Source organism: Oncorhynchus keta, chromosome 12 (genome assembly GCF_023373465.1).
Source record: "Oncorhynchus keta strain PuntledgeMale-10-30-2019 chromosome 12, Oket_V2, whole genome shotgun sequence".
Taxonomy (NCBI): Eukaryota; Metazoa; Chordata; class Actinopteri; order Salmoniformes; family Salmonidae; genus Oncorhynchus; species Oncorhynchus keta.
Genome location: NC_068432.1, coordinates 559,220 through 573,538, shown reverse-complemented (window position 1 = coordinate 573,538; position 14,319 = coordinate 559,220). Strand labels below are relative to the sequence as shown.

At 43.1% G+C, this 14,319-nt stretch overlaps 1 protein-coding gene across 5 annotated transcripts in view; it reads left to right on the top strand.

Annotated features, from left to right (window-relative positions):
• The window catches only part of LOC118370390 (actin filament-associated protein 1-like 1), a 44,351-nt gene extending 30,032 nt beyond the window's left edge, over positions 1–14,319 (top strand). For 3 of the 5 annotated variants that reach the window (XM_035755367.2, XM_035755371.2, XM_052457569.1), the window contains 16 exons: positions 279–362; positions 505–590; positions 675–795; positions 910–1,008; positions 1,123–1,334; positions 1,543–1,815; positions 9,314–9,407; positions 10,035–10,190; positions 10,483–10,694; positions 10,863–11,008; positions 11,161–11,233; positions 11,935–12,067; positions 12,206–12,379; positions 12,562–12,752; positions 13,142–13,270; positions 13,461–14,319. In XM_035755367.2, coding sequence (XP_035611260.1) covers positions 279–362; positions 505–590; positions 675–795; positions 910–1,008; positions 1,123–1,334; positions 1,543–1,815; positions 9,314–9,407; positions 10,035–10,190; positions 10,483–10,694; positions 10,863–11,008; positions 11,161–11,233; positions 11,935–12,067; positions 12,206–12,379; positions 12,562–12,752; positions 13,142–13,270; positions 13,461–13,487 — 2,210 coding nt within the window. In that variant the 3' untranslated portion in view covers positions 13,488–14,319. The remainder of the gene's footprint in view (positions 1–278; positions 363–504; positions 591–674; positions 796–909; positions 1,009–1,122; positions 1,335–1,542; positions 1,816–9,313; positions 9,408–10,034; positions 10,191–10,482; positions 10,695–10,862; positions 11,009–11,160; positions 11,234–11,934; positions 12,068–12,205; positions 12,380–12,561; positions 12,753–13,141; positions 13,271–13,460) is intronic. The other 2 variants (XM_035755368.2, XM_035755369.2) reach the window with 2 other exon arrangements.

The window sequence follows — 14,319 nt, the reverse complement described above, 5'->3', positions numbered from 1 at the left end:
GTGTGTGTGTGTGTGTGTGTGTGTGTGTGTGTGTGTGTGTGTGTGTGTGTGTGTGTGTGTGTGTGTGTGTGTGTGTGTGTGTGTGTGTGTGTGTGTGTGTGTGTGTGTGTGTGTGTGTGTGTGTGTGTGTGTGTGTGTTCCAAGGGGTGTTAATCGTCGACCATGTCATCGACGCCCAGAAAGCAGTTGTTGGTTGGGGTTTAACTGCCTTGCTCACGGTCAGAACGGCAGATTTTTGTTCATTTTCTCCATGTACTCAGTTTTCTTCTCTGTTAAAGTGAATGGATCAGACTTCGTATACATGAACACTTCCCTTTATGGAAATGGAACCAGCTTTGTGGAATCTTTGTTTGAGGAATTGGGTGAGCTAAATATCATATCTGTATTATTTCATATGGCAGAAGGAGAACTTGCTAGACAATCCTAGTATACAGTAACACATTATTTAATTCTTAAAGGAAATCTTGAAAATGATTTTATATTTTATTGTCCCACTCCCAACAGATTGTGACCTGCATGAGCTCAGAGCCTCCCCAGAAGAACTGAAGGATCAGGTAGAGGAGAAAACCTCCAAAATACCGCCGTCGAAAGTAAGATAGCCTTTTTGACTATACTATATAATTGCGTCTATAACACATTTGTTATTTTGCCTAACCCTAACCCTTTCCCCCCAGAGTCCCACTGACACCCCCCCTCCTCTGCCAACCACCCCTCCACCAGAGGACTACTATGAGGAGGCAGTGCCCCTGGACCCTGGCACGGTGCCCCAGTACATCACCAACATCGCCACATGCAGTGAGTACTCACATTTCCTCCCAACAGTCACCTATAACCATCTGAAGTCATTGTCCATATACACATTGTTTTTATTTGGTTACATCTAATCTGTTACCTCCTGCTTCCTTCTAGTCGGCTCAAGTCCCCCAAATTCCATTGAAGATGCATACTATGAAGACGCTGACAACAACTACCCCACCACCCGAATCAATGGCCCGCGCAAGAACTCCTGTGAGTATGAAACCGGAACACCCTGTTGAGGTGAATGTGTTCGTGTGCTCTATTTGCATATTAGGAGGGAGAGAGGAGGAACCTTCTTATCCATTAACCTTTGTTTTTCTCCAGATGCTGATTCAGATGCGCTGAGCAGCTCCTATGAGTCGTATGATGAGGAGGATGAGGAGGCGAAGGGCCAGGACAGGACTCGGCGGTGGCAGTCAGAGGAGAACTCTGTGGGCCCCATGAAGGACTGTCGCATCTGTGCCTTCCTGCTGCGCAAGAAACGCTTCGGACAGTGGGCAAAACAGCTGACCGTTGTCCGTGACAACAGATTACAGGTAGGACAACAGGAAATTTTCTGCTGTCTGTTGCATGTGTTTATGATTCAATGTTTATGTAAATGTAAATGTAAATGTTTATTACACACCAGGGCTGAGGTAACTAAGACACATTTTGACATAAGTGATATGCAGTGAATTATTATTATTTTTTTACAAGTTCCTTGTAAAGAATGAAAAGCTATTGTTTGTGTGTCTTTCTCTGCAGTGCTACAAGAGCATCAAAGACAGCAGCCCACACATTGAGCTGCCGCTGAACCTGTGTAACGTCATCTACATCCCCAAAGAGGCACGCCGCAAGAAGCACAAGCTGCGTTTCTCCCTGCCTGGGGGAGAGGCCTTGGTGCTGGCTGTCCAGAGCAAGGAACAGGCGGAGCGATGGCTCAAGGTGATCCGGGAGGTGGTCAGTCAGGCCAGCAGCAATGACGGATTAGAGGGCTCCTCCTCTCCTATGATCCAGAGGAAGAAAGATCTGGACAAGGTGGGCTGCCCCTCAGTAACCCCGTTGGCTACCACACTCAGCCTATAGATCTGTAATCCAACACACTGTATGCACTGAACAGACCCCTATGGGCCCCCCTGTTTTCCTCAAACAGACACTCTGGGAACTGGTGCTATGTTTAACATCCACATATATCACCATGCTGCAGTAACCAGACAAACAAATAGGTGTGATGGGTCCGCACTCAAAAAAGATGTCTCATAAAGCTTCCTGCATACTTTTTCTCCTTTTCTTTTCACCGCATCAGGGATAGTGTACACAGACGTTTTGGCTTCACAGCCTTCTTCAGAGTGTAGGTACAGTTTTCTTTTCATTTAAAGAAGAATTTGTAAAGGACAACATATAAGTAGCAGGTGCTTCTAATCAGGGTTTGCGGCTTATAGGAAGGAGGTGAAATGGAATTCTTTAAGATAGAGAATTTGATTTATATATCCACATGGCTTCTCTTTGGAGTCATGTGTTGTCCCAGTAAATAACCAGACAGAATGAAAAGAGTCCAGTGAAGAGACAGACAGACATACTCCCTGTTTTGACACCCCTGGTGTAACACTGCCTGATCTTTATCAGTTCATGATGGTGTGTTTACTCAGTGTCAACACTCGATAGGAGGGGGGTTGACGCTCATGCTGCCTTGCTGACTGTGGGAAGGAAACAGCTGTCAAAGTAAAAGGGCTAGCAATCAGCAACTGAAACTCCACATAGAGGAAAACAGAGTGATTTCATTACAGCCTAAATGTATGGCTTTGGACAGACAGACTGTTGAACCCATTTCAGGATTATGCTGAGACGATAATGGCTTTTATGTCCTAGCTGGAAATTGTTCTCTCGTTGCAGGGTCTACAGTTGAAGTCGGAAATGTACATGCACCTTAGCCAAATACATTTAACCACAGTTTTTCATAATTCCCGACATTTAATCCTACGAAAAATTCCCTGTTTTAGGTCAGTTAGGATCGCCACTTTATTTTAAGAATGTGAAATGTCAGAATAATAGTAGAGAGAAGGATTTATTTAAGCTTTTTATTTCTTTCATCACATTCCCAGTGGGTCAGAAGTTTACATACACTCAATTAGTATTTGGTAGCATTGCCTTTAAATTGTTTAACTTGGGTAAAACGTTTCGGGTAGCCTTCCACAAGCTCCCACCATAAATTGGGTGAATTTTGGCCCATTCCTCCTGACAGAGATGGTGTAACTGACTCAGTTTTGAAGGCCTTGCTCGCACGCGCTTTTTCAGTTCTGCCCACAAATTTTCTATAGGATTGAGGTCAGGGCTTTATGATGGCCACTCCAATACCTTGACTTTGTTGTCCTTAAACCATTTTGCCACAACTTTGGAAGTCTGCTTGGGGTCATTGTCCATTTGGAAGACACATTTGCGACCAAGCTTTAACTTCCTGACTGATGTCTTGAGATGTTGCTTCAATATATCCACATAATGTTCCTCCCTCATGATGCCATCTATTTTGTGAAGTGCACCAGTTCCTCCTGCAGCAAAGCACTCCCACAACATGATGCTGACACCCCCGTTCTTCACGGTTGTGATGGTGTTCTTTAGCTTGCAAGCCTCCCCCTTTTTCCTCCAAACATAACAATGGTCATTATGGCCAAACAGTTCTATTTTTGTTTCATCAGACCAGAGGACATTTCTCAAAAAAGTATGATCTTTGTCCCTGTGTGCAGTTGCAAACCGTAAATTGTTAGAAAAATTACTTGTGTCTTGCACAAATTAGATGTCCTAACCGACTTGCCAAAACTATAGTTTGTTAACAAGAAATTTGTAGGAGTTGTTGAAAATGTATTTTTAATGACTCCAACCTAAGTGTATGTAAACTTCCAACTTCAACTGTGTGTGGATGCGTGTGTGTTTTAAGTCTTCTTTTATTTTCAATTTAAAGTTTTATTAAGTTTTCTTGTTTTTCAATCAACCAACAAAACACATTCCACATTCACAGATGTGACAGTCTTAAACAAATTAAAATAAAAAGTCAAAATATAATAGTACATTTGAAAAAATTAAAATAAAATGAAAATGAAAATGAAAGAAAGTCAAACAAAAACACTTATTTTTCTTATTTATTTTCCTTGGTGCATATATATATGCACATACATACACATACATACATACATACATACATACATACATACATACATACATACATACATACATACATACATACATACATACATACATACATACATACATACATACATACATACATACACACACACACACACATACTCAAAAACAAAGTTAAAATAAAAACACAAAAAAAAACATATATAACACTTGCAGCAGCACTATCAAGGTTCTTATCAGCTATTTCTAGCATTCGCTGAGACGACGGGCCAATAATTCGTTTTTAGGTTTTACAGTACCTTACACAACATGTATCTGCACAGTTCCCTAGTCACCCCGTTCACTCTGTCCAGTTTGAAATATAGTTGAGTAGTGGAGACCAGAGTCTATCAAACTTGGGCTGTCTCTTGTGGAGGTCATAAGTGAGCTTTTCAAGAGGGAGAAAGTCAACAATCTGGTCAATCCACATTTTAAATGTAGGACGGGGTATTAGAGGCCCACAATAGAAGAATACATTTCTTAGCAAAGTATGTAATAGTCATAAGCAAATTTTCTCTGTCAGGATCAAGAACAAAGTCCTGCTGGGCATTAAGAAGATAGATACATGGGGTCATATCAAACTGTACCTCTAGTATTTTCTGTGCAGCAGTATGTATAGATTGGCAGATATTTTGCCTTTAATGGATTGTGCTGTGACAAGAAGGGTTTCAACTTTATTCAACTGAGTTCTAAACCTCCTCTTGGAGGTAAATGAGGAAATGACATGTCTAATTTGAAGATATTTAAAAAGAAAAATGGATCTTGGCACATCAAATTCACTGCAGAGCTCTTGAAAGGATTTCAGTCTAGTGGTTTTCTGATGAAATTGGTCTGATTCCTAGAGTATGCCAAAGATTAAAGTTGGCATCCCTCAGGGCTTTTGGCAAGTCTGGGTTGCCTGTGAGTGAGAACATATTTGGGAGGAAATGCCCAGGTATTTCTTACAGTCCCCCCACGCTAGTAGGGTGCTGTAAATCCCAAAGGTTTTGGCTATGTTGCCCACTTCACTAAAGTTATTAATGAATATAATTGAGCTTAAGGGCAATGAACCACAGGATTGGGCTTCTATCTGAATCCACGTTGACTCTTGTCTGTTTGTGATCCATGTTTTTTATTGCCCCATATAAATCTGGTGATGCTTTGGTTAGTTGTTTTGAAGAAGGAAACTGGGAGATAGCATGGGAGCATCTGAAATAAGTAGTTCAGTCTAGGGAGGACGTTCATACGGATTACATTCATTCTTCCTACTAAGCTAATTGGGAGGGAGATCCAGGTTTGGAGATCGTTCTTAACTCGATCGAGGAGTGGAAGATAATTTTCCTTAAAAAGGCTATTCAGATCTGGTGTTATGAAGATCCCGAGGTATTGAAACCCCTGTGTTTTCCATTGGAAAGGACATAGTGTCTTCATAGAGCTGGTGAGTGTAATATTGAGAGGGCAGACAGTGGATTTGTTCAAATTGATCTTATAACCTGAAAACTTGCCATACTGAGCAATTTTGTCTAAAATGAGAGGGAGGGATTTCTCAGAGTTGGATATGTAGAGCAAGACATCATCCGCGTAAAGCGAAATCTTGTGCTGCAGGTCGCCTGCAGAAACACCCATAATACTTGGATTGCTCCTTATCAGCTCTGCCAGAAGCTCCGCCCCCAACAAGTAGAGCAGCGGGGACAGCGAGCACCCTTGTCTTGTGCCCCGTTCCAGAGGGAATCTGTCAGAGTTCAGTCCATTAGTAGTCACCATGGCATTTGGATGAGAGTATAGTGATTTGATCCATTTAATAAAATTTGGGATAATATTGAACTTTTCTAAGACTGAAAACAGAAAGCTCCACTCCATCCTGTCAAATGCCTTCTCAGCATCCAGTGAAGCCAGCAGGACAGGGGTCTTCTGTGAGTTTACTTGATCAATAATATCAAAAAGACGGCGAATGTTATCAGAAGAGTATCTGTCTCTAATAAATCCAGTTTGGTCCGCTTTTATTATTTTGGGAAGAAGAGTGTTTAGTCTTTTGGCGAGCAATTGGGTAATTATTTTATCGTCGAAATCCAACAAGCTTATGGGCCGGAAGGACGAGCAGGATAGGGGGTCCTTGTCCTTTTTTAGCAACACTGTAATGCGAGCTGTGTGCATTGAGTCTGGGAGAACTCCGTTTTTGCAAAAATCCTCCAGCATTGGCATGAAGATAGGGCGGAGCTGGGGCCAAAAAGCTTTGTAGAACTCTCTGGGGAATCCATCTGGGCCTGGGGACTTATTAGGTGGCATAGAGGTAATTGCCTCCAGGATCTCCTCAGGACTGAAGGGGGAGTTGCGATCTTGGTCGGTCACTGATAGTTTAGGTAGCGAGATTCCCTCTAGGAAAGAGTGGAGTTCTGCCTCCGTGTGTTTTCTCTCAGAGGTGTATAGTTTGCAGTAAAAATCATGAAAAGTTAAATTGATCTTTTTTGGGGTCGTATGTGACCTCGTCCTCTGCTGTTCGGATAGCCATGATTGTACGCTCTGACTGCTCCTTTTTTAATTGGTAAGCAAGCGATCTACTGGGCCTATTGCTATACTCATGGTATTTCTGTTTAGTAAAGAAAACCTTTTTTTTAATCTCCAGAGTGTAGTCCAAATTCAGTTTGGCTTTGGCTGCTTTAAGATGACTCCAGGAGGTGCTGTCTGGGGATTGTTTATGTATTCTTTTACAGCATTCCAGCTCCCTCTCAAGATCTAGCCTGTGTGCTTCCATTGCTTTTTTCTTCGAAGAAGCATATGCTTATTGTCTTGTGTGTAGTTGTCTATCCATGTAGTTACCAATGTATGGAACTCATCATTTGATAGCATGGAGGTGTTGAATTTCCAGCTCTTTGACCTTGGGATGTTTTTGCAGAGGTCAAAGCGGAGGTGGACAAAGGCGTGATCTGAAAGTGCTATGGGTCCGATTGTACATGTGGCTAAATTTATGAAACTCTTTGGGATAAAAATGTTATCTATACGGGAGTAGGTGTTATGGACATTAGAGTAGTATGTATAGTCCATAGATGAGCTATTAGTCTCTCTCCAGATATCTATCAGTCCCATCTCTTTAGTAAGAGAGTTCAGCATCTTTGCAGATCTAGGATTTGTGGTGGGTTCTTGAGATGATTTATCTAGGGTTGGGTTAAGGGTACAATTAAAGTCTCCGGCCACCACACCAAAGGAAACACAATGCTCATTGAACAGGGTTATCATTTTTGACATGAAGGCAAGAGTATCTGTGTTAGGGGCGTATATGTTTAATATAGTAAGTAATTGGTTGACCATATAGTGACCCAGTTATCAAAATAAATCTCCCCTCCGGATCAGATATGTTTTTGTCAATTATGAATGGAACATTTTTATGGATAAGTATGGCTGTGCCTCTACTGTTTGATTTGAAAGATGAGAAATACACCTGTCCCACCCAAGCTCTGCGGAGTTTGGCATGTTCAGCATCACAGAGGTGTGTCTCTTGTAATAGCGCGATGTCTGCTTTTTCTTTTTTTAGAGCACATAGTATCTTTTTCCGTTTTATTGCATGCCCTAGACCATGGCAGTTCCATGTCAATAGATTTAAGGTACTAGTCATCGTCATCGAACAGTAATCGAACTTTAGTGCAAGTCATCGCTGGGTAAAAGTGGATAGTAATTACAGCTGCGTTCACATAAAAGGAAAATAAATGGTGTACATAAAATAATAATCTCTGAACACCCCAGCCGAGTTCCCAAACAACTCGACACATCCCGTTGGATCTATTACACCCCCGCTCAGTCTCAATTCTGTGTTCCGAATAAAACAAAAACCGGGAACAGTTAGTCTCCCTCTCCCCACCAAAGAAATGCCTCATCCTCTCCACCCCGCATTGAGTAAATGACACAGTTGCCCTCGTCCAGACCACAGTAAAAGAGGGGAGAAAAATAAAATCAATAGCCCAGCCTACATATACCTCCCCCAAGGGACATAGGGAACCCCGAGTAGCAACAATAGCAACAAAAAAAAAACAGGGAAATAAAAGTAGGCTGAAACATTAGTAGGCCTAGGTTAGGCTATACAGCCCATCCCTCTCAGTTAAAGGAAAATAAATTGGACGGCTATAATGACATTTAGGGGGTGGGTCTCTGGATATTGGCTATATGTCGTCTTACCTCCTTTAGTAATGGCATTAATCGCATTTAGTCATTGGTCTGTTTCTCATTGACCAGGATTGTCTTTCAAAAAAACGTTTTGCCTCTTCGGGAGTTTTGAAGAGTCGCAAGGCTCCTTGGTGAAGAATCCTGAGCTTGTTTGGGTATTTGAATCTCCTGAAGATGCCTCGGTCAATGGAGTATTTCTTCACTTCGTCAAACTCTCGGCGCTTTCGGCGTATTCCAGCTGACAGGTCCTGGTGTAAAGCGAGTTTGGCGTTTCCCACTGTGATGGTGTTGTTTTTCGCCGCCTGTAGGACTCGTTCCTTGTCGGTGAATCTCAGGAAACGTATGGTGATTGGGCACAGTGGTTGTCTGGCTGCTGGTGGGGGCCTCAGTGCTCGGTGAGCTCTCTTGAGTTCTATGGGCCTGTCGGTGGACAGGTGGAGCCACTCGGGAAGTTTGTCTTGCAGGTAGCGGATCAGTGGCATGTTTCCCTCTTCTTTTTCGCCCAGATTGAATAGAACACAATTATTCCTTCGCCCCCTGTTTTCCAGGTCCTCTGTTTTCTCTTCCAGATGCTCGATTTTCTTTTTAGCATATGCTATTGTTTCCATGGCATCTGTCAATAAGTTTTCCATGGATAGGATTCGCCCCTCTGCCTCGTCCAGGCGCCCCGCGTTTATGGTTATCTTGTTGTTGATGTCAGGCAAAGCGTTTTCCAGGATTGTCACCTTGCCCCCTATCGCACTGAGCTGAGAGTTAATGGCATCTAATTTGGTGTTTAGTTCTGTACGTTGGGATCTCAACTCAGAAAGGATGTATTCGACAGAGTGCGAGGTTGGCATTCGTTGTGCCTCGGGGGGAAGCGGGTTCTCTTGCTCCTGGCTAATGGCGCTAGTTTTTTCTGAAGCTAGCTTCTACTTGGAGGCTTTTTCCGTCGCTAATACTGGAGTCCGGGTAAAAATGTCACCTGTAGTGTCGCCTTTTGTAGCCGCCATTACTTTTTCTTACTAAAGCTAAATGAGTTTGAACTTGGAGTGGAGGTAAGATTAGGAATTGAAAACTACTTGTGCGGAGCTCTTAGTTCATGCGGCCATCTCGTTCAAGGGTCACGTGATCCCCGTGTTTTAAGTTTTTAAAGCCACGTGCACAAGTACAGTGACATGCCTTTCTGGCGAGCATGGCATGCCCCACCACTAACCTAATCCCCCCCCCCCTTCTTCTGTATTAGTTACTAGGAGCTGATAAGCACACCTCCGACTCTGACAGCGTGGCCACTGGTGACAACCTGCCCTCTGGTCAGCTCCGGGACAACTGTGACCAAGGTTAGGCCCCAATCTGCCTCAAAATACCTGAGCATCCCCGTATGTCTGTATTCTTATGTACATACTGCAGCTTTGTATTTACCTGTCTGCATTCTGATAGTTCAACAATGTGAAAGACCACGTCAGTCGTAAGGAGGATGTACACACAAGATGTAAGGAGGATCTGTATTTTAATTTTAGAAAAACATTCTGTTCTGTATTTTAAACTGTGAGTCACAGGCCCAAGCAGAGTGAAGTGTAGCACTATGTTGGGTAGTCTGCATAGAGAAGGAGAAAAATCTCATGAATAAACAAGGAGAGCGATCCATGTTCTTGGGTCAGAAGAGGGGTAAACATTTTGATGTTTTACCTAAAGCACATAAAAGACAGGAAGTGTGGCTCAGAGCAGAAACATCCTTCCTGCCCTCTTCCTGCCTTTGTCTCACAATGACATCATAGGACATATACTGTACGTACACAAGGCACCTGATAGACAGAGCGGGGAGACTTCCAACCGCCCCCCCCCCCAAAAAAAAATATTGTGCCACATTATAACTTGAGCTTCCAGTAAATAAGAATCCTAAAAAAATCCTAAAAAAAAGAAGTGTTTTCAGACACATTTGTAAACGACTGTGTGTTTCTATTCAGGGAAGGGGAAGAGGGGGGCGTTTACAGAGCTGACAGGATCTATGAGCAGAGCGGCTGGACGGAAGATCAACAGGATCATCAGTTTCTCTAAGAAGAAGCCTCCTCTCCCAGGAGACACTCTGACCTCTTCCTACCGTGACGACAATCCCCGCTGTGGTGAGCACATCCATGTCATATTTGACATTTTTCTCTCTCTCAGTCATGATCTCTGGGCTGAACCCTGTGCATAGCTAGTTGTAGCTACTTATTACTGCAGCTTTATGTGTTACAAATTGAGATTCTGCAGCCTCCCAGGCTCTACATTATGTACTCTGCATTATGTTACTATTCTCATCTTTCTTTTGTCCTCCCACCTTTAAAATCTGTTATTTTCCACTTCCCCATATAATAACCTTTATCGAAAGTCCAACAGTGAGAATATGTATGTATTCCTTTCCCTTTTCCCCAGGTTATCTGAATGTGCTTGTGAACCAGTGCTGGAGGGAGAGATGGTGCTGTGTAAAGGGTGGAACACTGTACCTGCACAAAGAAAGGGGTGACCTGCGTACTCACGTCAGCGCTGTGGTCCTCCATGGGGCTGAGGTCGTACCTGGACTGGGGCCCAAGCACCCCTTCGCTTTCCGCATCCTGCAAGGAGGCAACGAGGTGGCTGCATTGGAGGTAGGTCTGTGTGTGTGTGTGTGTGTGTGTATTTTTATCCCAATGTATGATATTTTCTCCCCTATTACAGACTTAAATCTCTTGCCCAGTATCTCCGGTTTGTCTCATGGGTTCTAGTCCCCTTTGTGATCAGTGACATGTGGTGATGTGTCTCTGTGTGTCCATCAGGCCAGCTGTTCAGAGGAGATGGGCCGCTGGCTGGGGGTCCTGCTGGCAGAGTCTGGCTGCGCCACCACCCCAGAGGCCCTGCACTACGACTATGTGGACGTGGACACCATCACTAACATCACAGACGCAGCAAGACACTCCTTCCTGTGAGTCTGATAGAGTGGGGCTTGGCCCTTTGGCCTGGGATCATTTCTAAATGCTCAAAGTGCTTTACATTGTACGGGGAGTAGATTGCTAATGCTAGATGGTCATTATTGGTAAACGCTTACGTCTCTTTCCTCCTCATCTTGTCTCATAGTTGGGCTACCTCCTCCAGTGGCGCCTCCACAGACACCAGAACCTATGATGAGGTTCCTTATGAGGGTGTATTGGTAAGGAGATTTACAGTAAATCGAATGAATCCCACCCTTAACTGCAGCTGAAGCTTAAAGGATCCAGTTGGTGAATGATCTGTTCCACGATCCTCTCATATCTCAGGGAGTAGGAGTCAGAGGGCTTTTTATTCTAGCGCAGTTTGAAGGCCTGCTGAAAGTCGATAGGCTCCTCTGTGTGTATGTGGGAGGGGAGATAGTGTTCCATGGATGATTTCTGATGAGCTTCTTTCAGAAACGTTCTGAGTTGTGTAAGCAGTACAGAGAGCTCGCACACAGCCCGGACTCTTTTGGGAAAACTCTTTGCTGGAAAGTATGACAATCATATCCAACTGTGTATCCAGCTGTGTCAAGTCTTTTCATTCAATCCAGCTTTCACAATTTGACTGTAATACTTTGTGATAAATCTCTCACATTCCAGTTTGCTCAACTTGAAGTGGTTAGTTTATTTAACTTGTGGTCTCGTTTCTCAAAAACAGTAAGTTTCCAGTAACTTTTCCAATTCCAAACTTTACTTACATTAGTGACAGAGTTCATCTGAGTTCATCCTCTCTCCCTCTCTCTCACCACTGGCCATCACCTCTTTTCAACTCTTTATTCTCTCATATCTTTCGCCACTACACACCTTTCCCTCCCTGTTACCCTGTCTTTCTTATCATATCTCCTTTCCCGATTCCCCTTCCCTACGCTTCCCTCCACAGCAGCCAGAGGAGCCAGCACCCAGACCAGGAGCTCAGGTGAAACGCCACTCTTCTTTCTCCAGCAGCAGAGAGATAGAGAAGGCGGATTCCTTAGTCACCATAAAGAGACACGGCTCCAGTAAGTCCCCCGAAGGTCAGCCAAGACTGTGTGTGATGCTGGGAACATAGGGGGGAATTGGACATGATCTTTTTAGACTATGCCTCGATCATACCTATATCATTTATAAATGTGACCACTCAGAATGTGTTTTGGGGGTTTCTCTGTCTTTAGATGCGAATCAGTATGTATCAGGGAAGTATGGCAAAACACGAGCCGAGGAGGATGCCAGAAGGTACCTGAAAGAGAAAGAACAGATGGAGAAGGAGCGAGAGGTCATAAAAAATGCCCTACTCATATTACGCAATGATAGGAAAGAGGTGAAGGAACAACTGAAGGATGTTACAGGTAAGAAAGTAAAACACATTCAATCTCAGATTGAATTTCCTTAAATAGAGAGAGCAAACCTAGACCATTTATTTTGCATAGGTTAATGGTCCACCTACTGCTTAGCCACAGTATAGGAATTCATCACATATTGAGGAGCCATGGAGCCTAACAAATGGATGGCTGTGTGTGACTGTGTTCAGGTAAGCAGCAAAATCAGCTAGAGAAGCGTTTGGCCCAGCTGGAGGAAAGCTGCAGGGGGAAGGAGGGGGAGCGGGTGGACTTGGAGCTGCGTCTCAATGAGGTGAAGGAGAACCTAAAGAAGTCCCTGGCTGGAGGGGTGCTGGGGCCGCTCACAGTGAGCAAACCCCCCACTAGCAAACCACCCAGAAAGGTACCTGGCCTACAACTTAGCCTACAGCACATCACAAAGAGTTATATCAAGTCTACTCTAGACCATGGTTTATTGTAGATAAGCTGAACCGTATACTTTGGGGTCAATTCGAATTGAAGGCGACCAATTCAGGAAGTCATTTGAATTTAAAATAAGATAAATGGACCAAGGTTTGAAAAAAAATTGCTTCTACGTTTCAGTTGATTGAGAATTCATTGAATTGACCCCAACACTGCTTTGCATTATTAGGGTTTTTATGTTGAAGATTTCTTACTGTCTTAGCATGTATTTCCATCTGCGGTGTTTTGATGAGTATTGTACGTCGAAGTAGTATTATTTACCCATAAACAGATATTCTCAACTTCTCTTTCCTCATACTGTATGTCCAGGTCCGCATCAGTAAAGTTGACAACACATACACTGAGGCATCCATGCCAGTCAACTGTGCTGCGGAGATGCGGAAGTGCCCCCCATCCATCTGTTCATCTAGCAAGGGGAACGTCATGCAGAAAGCCAAGGTAGGCTGTCATAAAACAAGATCCAGGGCACCCATTGACATTAGCCTGTTTTATTAAGTAGCACTGTGTCTCAATGTTATACATCACAATCAGAATGCAGACTGTGACAAACGTACAGCATGATCAGCCCTCATAGGTGTACTTTACGTACAAACACTAAAATGTGTGTCCTGTTTTTTTTTTTTTTTAGGAATGGGAGTCCAAAAAGGGGACTTAGAGAGACACTGCTCATTCAGATGGTCAGTCAAATGCTTGTTGTCTTGGAACATGTTGGAGCTGATTTGAAAAACGAGGAGGGGTGAAGCAGGGACTCCATTATCTTCAACTTTTCCACTTCCCTCTTGAGAGCCAAATATTTACTGCACATCGCTGAGCTGAGAAAATTGTGACAGGGGAAGACAACTCTGGAATTGTTGAAAAACATCATTCAAAGCCCTATCAGTCACTAGGAATCACTGAATGCTCATTCTGTGGCATGACACTTGTTTTGTGATCCAGTAATTGCTTGTGTTGCATGTGGTATTGTTGTTCCTTCAGAGTGTGGAAGAGGATATGTTATGAGGACTCCATGTGGACACATCAGGCTGGACTTGAGATGTTGAGAGGAGAGATTTTTAGAGGGTGAATATGCATACACATTATGCACATATCTGCAAGAATAGATAATAAAGGGAAAGAGAATATTGCATTGACTGTGAGAGTTTGTTGTTGGAATAGTTGCCTAAAAGAGATACTGTATCCCATAGAAATACCGTTTTATGCTGTATCCACTATGTAAGTCATTTCAAAACATGCACTTTCATTAAGTGCATCAAACATTATTCCAGATCTTGTTTTAAAACAACTTGTTGGACCACAGACAGAAAAACAGACACATTATGACACCTGTATAAATGAATTGTTATGGAAATATGAGACTAATTATGTGACTAAACAATGATGTTTTCTTATTATGTAATTCACTCACTGTAATGAGCCTTTTACTTCTGATGGCTTGTGCACTTTACTTTATTTCTATGTGTATTGTACATAAAAGCTCTTCATTGAAA